Source organism: Alexandromys fortis, unplaced genomic scaffold, assembly GCF_014885135.2.
Source record: "Alexandromys fortis isolate MF-2015 unplaced genomic scaffold, M_Fortis_MF-2015_v1.1 scaffold_65, whole genome shotgun sequence".
Taxonomy (NCBI): Eukaryota; Metazoa; Chordata; class Mammalia; order Rodentia; family Cricetidae; genus Alexandromys; species Alexandromys fortis.
Window position 1 is genome coordinate 3514483 of NW_026067986.1, and position 7687 is coordinate 3522169.

A 7687-nucleotide genomic window follows, 5' to 3' on the forward strand; every position below is an offset into this window, starting at 1 on the left:
GCTTTGGTATTTTATGGTAGCAATAGAAATCCTAAGACAATTCTTAAACTTTGTTTATTTAATGCATGTATGTGCGTAGGCACATATGTGTCACGGGGCATGTGTGGAGGTCAGAGGGTGATCTGAGGGAGCAGGTTTCTCTTTCCACTGTGTGGATCACAGGGATTGAACAGGCAGTCAGGCAGGTGACTAGCTGAAGGCCACACTGGGCAATTTTGCAAGAGATTTTGAAAATAAGATTTAAAGCGTACGGAGCCAGATATGGTGGTACACGCCTGTAATTCCAGCATTGGGGAGGCAGAGGCAGAAGGGCTGCTGAGTTTGAGCAAGCCTGGGCCAGAGTTTTAAAATGAAAGTCACAATAAACCAAGAGCTGCAAGTGCTTTGGCGTGCAAGCCTGAAGACCTGAACTTAAATCCCCAGCAGGGCATGATGGTGCACTGTGGGGCTGAAATAGGACTGCTGGGGTTTGCTAGGCATAGTCCAGCTCTGAGACCTTGCTCGGATGGTAAGGCAGTGGTCACAGCCAAAACCTGATTGTCCTCTCCCAGATATTCACAAACCGAAAGATCAAGCTTATCACAAAGCTAAAACTGACTTAGGTGTGATTTGCTCAAGGTGGTGGCTAGTAACTACAGAAATGGGGAGTCTAGCTGGAATCAAAGCTTTCCTACTGCAGCCCAATGCTGTTAGTAAATGTCTTGAGATCCAAGGATTAGTTCTAAAACTTTGATTCCATATACTTAAGCCGCCAAGGCCACAGCTACCCCTATTAGAAGCACTGGGCCCCTCATGATACCTGACTTAGTGTCATTGCTAAAGAAACGATTCTGAGTGATTATATTGGTACTAGAGAAAGAATGCTCTCATCTAGGGCCGTACCACCCTAACTGCGCCAATCTCGTCTGATCTGGAAGCTAAGCAGGGTAGGGCCTGGTTAGTACTTGGATGGGAGAAAGAACGCTGTCACAACGTTCAGGTTGAGCCGGGTGTGTCACACCTACAACTCAAGGAGGCCCACATGGTGGGACCTAGCTGGTCTGCATAACGAACCACTTGAAAGAACAGGGCACTGAGAAAGCGGGCCAGTGTTCCAGATTGAAATGTTGCTGTTTATCTTTTTTTTCCAAGAAGAAAATAAAAGATCTAAAACAAAACAAACACCCCCCCCCAAAAGAAAACCATATGCAGCTAGACGTGACAACGCAACTTTAATCTTAACCCTCAAACACAGGGCAGAGCTAACTCAGGTTCCACCTGGTCTACACAGCAAGTTCCAAGCCAGCTAGGACTGTGTTAACAAGATTAATTTGCAGGTACATTGTTAGCTACACCTGAAATAGAGTATAAACATTGATGACCCAATTGCATACCCTTAAGAACTAATTTTTTTTATATTTATTTATTATGTATATAATATTCTGTCTGTGTGCATGTCTGCAGCCAGAAGAGGGCACCAGACCTCTTTACAGATGGTTGTGAGCCACCATGTGGTTGCCGGGAATTGAACTCAGGACCTTTGGAAGAGCAGGCAATGCTCTTAACCACTGAGCCATCTCTCCAGCCCCCAAGAACTAATTTTTTTAAGAGTTTATTTGCCTGCATTGGTGTTTTGCTTGCATATATGCCAGTGTGAGGGTGGCAGATCCTCCGGAGCTGGAATTAGTCAATTGTGAGCCACCATGTGGGTGCTGGAAATCGTACATGGGTCCTCTGGAACAGCCAGTGCTCTTAGGCACTGAACCATCTCTCCAGCCCCCAAAACTTCGTACTTTTTGTATCTAAATGTAATAGTTAAGCCTTGGATATCAAAAGCAGTACACATGTAAGCGTCCATCCACACACATGGTTTTAGCATCACTCATCTATGCAGAACACCACACTCATCCACCGAGGAAAGCCCTATCTCTCAGAAGACTAAAGACTGCGTTCGTTTATATAACTTTATTTGGAAAGGACCACAACAGCACAGCGACACTGAACTGCAGACGATGTCATCGGTGCAGGCATCATCAGTTTATTATAAAAGGAGGCACAGAAATTATTTACATGATGAAGAGCTCAGAACGTCGGCGGAATGGGCAGCTTCACGTGACACCATTTCAACAGCGATCAGTCCACATACTTTCCAAGAATGTCACCGTCTCTAAATAAGAAATAATCCTGCGAATAAAGAAAGAAACCACCAGTCAGGACAGGAAGAGCAGCTGCACACGGCGGACTGGACACCAGGGCTCTCTCTGCTCACCTTGTCGTCTAGAACGACTTTGGTGCCTCCGTACTCTGGGAGGAGAACTTTGTCTCCAACCTTCACGCTGACGGGTTGAATCTCTCCGCCCTTAAGAGAAGAAGCAAAGGCATTTTGGTCACTAGGTACACAGGGACCTTTCTGTTTCATCATGTACACCAGCAGCCCCCTGCCTCGGCTTTTCTGCTGTTATTATTACAGGCATGCACCAACCACGCTCAGCTCTACGAGACAACTCAAACCCCTGACTGTAAGTGGTTAAGCAATATTACTTACATTAAACGTAGACCATCACAATATAAGCACTGCTGCAGTTTCAATGTGCAATAAGCACACTGGCTTACATTAAAACAACATTTCACCGAATAGCTATAGCTGGCTAACTTTCTAACCGTTAAATATTAACGCACCCCGTAGACCACGTGAAGCAAAGCAGCTTTTAATACCAAATAGTAAATGGTCACGTACGACTTCTTCCAACGAACAAAAATCCGGTATTCGTTTTAATACACATTCATTGATTTAATGTCCTTGTTCTCAAGGATAGATTCGGTCAGAGATGGAAGCAGCATTCTCCAAAGGTTAAGTGGAGACTCCAGAGTATTTACCTCTCCCTGTGGCCAAGCAAGGCCACCAGCGGTTTCAGTGCCATTTCACCCTTTGTTTTGGGGGAAGGAGAGAAGGGACAAGGTCTGTGCAGCCTTGACTGGATCCTCTTGCCACAGCACATGCTCCCACCAGGGCCAGAATTATAGTCCAATACCTCTTTCAATTCTGAGAAGGCCCCAGGTTTTTTTCTAACTGCATGATCTTTTGTCTATTTACACTGTGACTAGGTCACAAAATAGCTACCTAAAGCAATTCACTTTGTAAGGTTTTTTTTTTTATCCTTTTTTTATTTTTTTGAGACATGGTATCACCCTGAACTTCCTGCTGGCCCAGAAGGTTCTACAATTCCGCCTTGGCGTCCAAAGCCCCAGGGCCTCAAGGCAGGAGCCACCATCATGGCAGGCACGCTTAAATCTCCGGAGTGTGTGGCACTGGAGAGGTAACTCAGCAGGTGAACGGACTTGCTATGGTAGTACTGGAACCCAAGCAGGGAATCCCAACACTAGTAAAAAAAGGCTGTAACCCCAACATACTGAGGGCTGCACACCAGACTCTGCAAGCCAGCAGACATGTGCACATACTCTCTCCCTTTCTCACACCAACACCAAAAAAATACTTGTGAGTACTTTCTGCCTTTTTTACAGCCCCTCTCCATTCCTTAGAAAAATAAAACAATCCCGCAATCATTTTCTTTAATGCTAGATTCCTTGTAAACTGAAATTATTTCCAAAACAGCACCTGCTATTTAAAAAGCCACTTCTGACAACCAGGGTTTACTATTCCCTTTCTTCCACACCCCACATAAAACTCCGCACCGCTGGAGCCGCTCCAAAGTTACCTTTCCTTTCGCGCCTGATCCCACGGCCACTACCGTTGCTTGCAGTACTTTCCCTTGCGACTTTTCTGGAAGCATGATGCCACCTTTGGTCACCGTTTCGGCGGCACTCCTTTCAACCAAGACTCTGTCAAAGAGCGGGAGGAACTTTCGGAACGCCTGTCCAGCCTAGGGAAGAGAAACGCGTGTTCAAATGGACTGCAATTCCATTCCAGGGGTCGGAACAGTTAAGACCACTGCAAGCCGTTAACAGCTACCAGGTCAAAGCGTCCCAAAACGACAAGAAAACCCGGGTGTGCCTTTAGGAATATTCCTGAATGCTGCACGCTATACAAACCAAATGCAACCTCCATTCCCTGTCTACCGTGCGCGTGTGTGGGTGAGGGGTCATCTTTGCTCATCAGCAACCGCACGACCTTAGACCACAACCTTGGTCAACTCCAAGGTCAAACGTTTTCCATCTTTAGGTGTCTTTTTTTAATTCTAGTAAGGTGGGGGAAAAAGTGTCCACTTTTAAACTAGGATTATAGATTCTACAACACAGCATACATCCGCTTAGGGCCTGCCAGGGCAGGTGGGCTACCGAGTGTGCGCCCGGGTTCCCGCACCCCGCCCGGGGACGCCTGCAGCACACACGTGCGTGCAAAGCAGCCAAGGTGGAGGAAGGCGTCGGGCAGGCCTCGCTCCTGCGGAGCCTGGCCGCACGCTGGACACCGTGGGGTCCCCCTGTCCTGCCGGTACTAGAGCGGAACCCGGGGCACACGGGACACGCCGTGGGTCGCAGGCCGACCCGGATCCCGGCTAGCCCGGGGGACACTCACCATGACTCGCGCCGCCGCCTCCGCCGCTCGGACTCTGCGCTCAGGCCGCCGCTGCAAGGAGAGTCCCGCGGGCCGGCAGGGGACACGTGAAAAAAAGGCCCCGCCGCGCGCAGGCGCACCCAGCCCCCCGAGCGCGCACGAGAGGGCGGCCACGGCAGCGCGCGCGCCGATTGGCGGCGAGGGCGGCGCGCACGGCGGCCGGAGGCGGAAGGAAAGGGGCCGCACTTTCTAGGCTTTTCCAGGCCGCCCGCCGGGGTAAGAGCCCGGGCCCAGCGCCCTCCCTCCTTCCGGAAGTGACGCCCCGTGACCCTCGACCCGCACCCCCACCGCCTCCCCCTCCCCGGGAAGCGCGGAGCCGCTCCGGAAGGTTCTCGAACGGAGCCGAGCCCCGGAACGAGCGTCCGGCGGCGGGGCCGAGGCCGCTCGGGTAGGGAGGGCGTGCACGCGCGCGCCGCATGCCGATTGCGGGGCTCCTGGGCGGGCGGGGGAGGGCGGGCGCGCGCACGCGGGGCCGCGGGGGCGGGGCGGGGCCGCGGAGGGAGGGGACTCGGGCTCATTGCGGTGCGCGCCCGGCGCTCGGTCCCTCACTCGCCGCCGACGGCCTGCTTCGCCTCGTGCGCTTCCCGCCGCCGCCCCGCAGGTACGCGAGCCCGGCGTGCACGACGGTCCGGGCGCTCGGCGGTTCCGTGTCTGGCACGGGCCGAGCACGGCGGGCGAGGGGGGGGACGAGGCTGGCAGCGACGCCGCGAGTTCGGCTCGCCCGTCCGGGCCCGGCGGGGCCACGCGGGGTTCATCACGTGTGGAGGGCACCACGCGATCCGGGCCAAGCGCGGGAGCCAGGACGGGCTCGGGCGGGAGCCGCTCGGGCCCTCGGGTGCCACCTGCGCCTGGCTCCGCTGCAGGACTCCGAGGGAGGGGGGTCGCGGTCCCTTCTCCTCCCCTCCGGCTGCGGGGATCCGGCGCCTCCACTTTGACCTTGCCTGGGACGCCTGGTCGGGAAGACACGTGGGGCCGCGCGCCTGGGCCGAGCTGCGATCCTGGGTTTTTGGGATTTTTCTTTCTGTTTTCGCGGCCTTGCTAGCTGCGGTGCGGTTCTACGGTAGCTCCGGGTGGCTACCCGGCGACACTTTACTGAGCGAGGTTTTGCACCGTCACGAGTGCTTCCATAGAATGCACTTGCATTTGAAACCTGCCTCGCTTACGCCAGCTTGGTCCCCCACCCCCACCCCCAACACACTTTCGGAGTGGATCTGCTCCCAAGGCCGCTTTGGCAGTGAAAGATTAACTCGGGACAGCAGCATGAGTGGGTGGCCTTGGAGAAGTGGTTTCGTGTGCTTTGTGCTAGTCCTGTAGGTCAGGCCTGGGGGCGGCCTCCTTGGTCCGTTGCTTGCAAACGCGGTCCTGGAGCTGCAGCGCCACGGGGCCCAGGCGTGGTTAGAGGACACCGATCTAGAGCTAGCCTCCACGTTCTGAACCACAGGTGGTCACGTTTGTCCTTAGCTAGTAGTGACCCTTTGCCTTTTTTTTCCCCTCCTCCCAGAAATGCTTCGACTACCCACAGTCCTTCGCCAGATGAGACCAGTGTCCCGGGCACTGGCTCCTCATCTCACTCGGGCCTATGCCAAAGATGTAAAATTTGGTGCGGATGCTCGAGCCTTAATGCTTCAAGGTGTGGACCTTTTAGCCGACGCTGTAGCTGTTACCATGGGGCCAAAGGTATCAGTATATTTAAAATCGTGTTAATAAAAGAATAGTGGTCTGTAGCTTCAAATCAGACAGTATTTAGTAATCGAGTTTGTGAAAATCTGATTTTGGTACGTGGTAGTGATTTGGGGGTGTAACGGATTTTGTTGGTGGCATTAATACTGCCGCAGCCGATTTGGGGGACTTTGTGCAGCACAGTGTATGTAATAGAGTATTGTTCAAGGAGGATTTTCAAACGGGAGGCGTAATGAATCTTGTGTGCGTGCTTGCATTAAATTTTGGATCCGTTCCCAGTAGAGGATATAGAAGGGAAAGCCCAGCTAATAACTCTTGAACGTGCATAATTGGAGATGTGAGGTTTTACTTACTGTACTGGAGTATCCCAGCGTGCATACAGTAAATACACTAGCGTAGGGTGTAGGTTTATTTATTTGTATATCCTTTGGTGTTTTTGCCTGCGTGTATATCTGTGTGTACCAGAACCTGAGTTACAGACAGTTGTGAGCTGCTGTGGGTGCTGGGGATTGAACCTGGGTCCTAACCACCGAGCCATCTTTCCAGCCCAAGTCACTGTTTATGATTCTATCTGCACTGCTCTGTGACTGTCCCCACCACACATCTCCAGAACTGTTTTCACTTTCGTGATTTCTGCCATTTTCATGTTCCAGAAGTTTGGGGTTTTTGAGAGAACCGCAATAGCTTAGTCTGGCCTCTAACTCCTTAACCTCCTGGTCCTGCTCCTTCTACCCCCCACGTGCTGGCTCACCTGCTGTTTGTTTATTGAGGCAGGGTCTTTAGCCACAGCTCACCTGGAACTCCTTTGGATCAAACTAGCTTGAGATCAAAGGTTGGGATCTGTGGTTGAATGAGGAGCCTTGGACTTGGAGGACATCCTTGGATGTGGGGCACAGTCACTTTAAATGGATGTTAGAGTGATCTAAAGAGCTGCACAGATAGCTCGAGACAGAATAACTTGGTTCAAATCCAAGTTGCCGGTAATGTTGGTGCCATTTTTGAAGTTTTGTATTGAGTAAACAGGAAAAATAACTTCATAAGCAAAACTCAAGTGCAAGGGATGTGACGAATGTTCTGGGATTTGGTGATTGTCATCTGTACTGCCTCTTGGTGCCTGGATTTTGTCTCGTTAGTCTGTAGACCTAAGAGTGTTGGTTAACCAGCCTTTTGAGGGTTTCTGTGTTCTGTCCTCCTAGGGAAGAACGGTGATTATTGAGCAGAGCTGGGGAAGTCCCAAAGTAACGAAAGATGGGGTCACTGTTGCAAAGTCAATTGATTTGAAGGACAAATACAAAAACATCGGCGCTAAACTTGTTCAAGATGTTGCCAACAACACAAATGAAGAGGCTGGGGATGGCACTACCACGGCTACCGTTCTGGCACGTTCTATTGCCAAGGAGGGCTTTGAGAAGATCAGCAAAGGGGCCAACCCAGTAGAAATTAGGAGAGGTAAGA

The 7687-nt window shown here is 51.7% G+C and overlaps 2 protein-coding genes across 4 annotated transcripts in view; one reads left to right on the forward strand and one right to left on the reverse strand.

The window, feature by feature from the left end:
• LOC126511803 (MOB-like protein phocein) overlaps nucleotides 1-4752 on the reverse strand; it is a 44943-nt gene extending 40191 nt beyond the window's left edge. Inside the window, exons 1-4 of one of the 2 annotated variants that reach the window (XM_050159205.1) lie at nucleotides 4514-4692; nucleotides 3696-3860; nucleotides 2249-2338; nucleotides 1997-2163 (exon numbers count right to left, since the gene is read on the reverse strand). In XM_050159205.1, coding sequence (XP_050015162.1) covers nucleotides 2113-2163; nucleotides 2249-2338; nucleotides 3696-3860; nucleotides 4514-4516 — 309 coding nt within the window. In that variant the 5' untranslated portion in view covers nucleotides 4517-4692 and the 3' untranslated portion in view covers nucleotides 1997-2112. Of the gene's footprint in view, nucleotides 1-1996; nucleotides 2164-2248; nucleotides 2339-3695; nucleotides 3861-4513 lie in introns of those variants that run through there. The other variant, XM_050159206.1, reaches the window with a different exon arrangement.
• Nucleotides 4753-4805: 53 nt separating this feature from the next.
• The window catches only part of Hspd1 (heat shock protein family D (Hsp60) member 1), a 13940-nt gene continuing 11058 nt past the window's right edge, over nucleotides 4806-7687 (forward strand). The window contains exons 1-3 of one of the 2 annotated variants that reach the window (XM_050159196.1): nucleotides 4806-4940; nucleotides 6054-6229; nucleotides 7429-7681. In XM_050159196.1, coding sequence (XP_050015153.1) covers nucleotides 6056-6229; nucleotides 7429-7681 — 427 coding nt within the window. In that variant the 5' untranslated portion in view covers nucleotides 4806-4940; nucleotides 6054-6055. Of the gene's footprint in view, nucleotides 4941-4999; nucleotides 5154-6053; nucleotides 6230-7428; nucleotides 7682-7687 lie in introns of those variants that run through there. The other variant, XM_050159195.1, reaches the window with a different exon arrangement.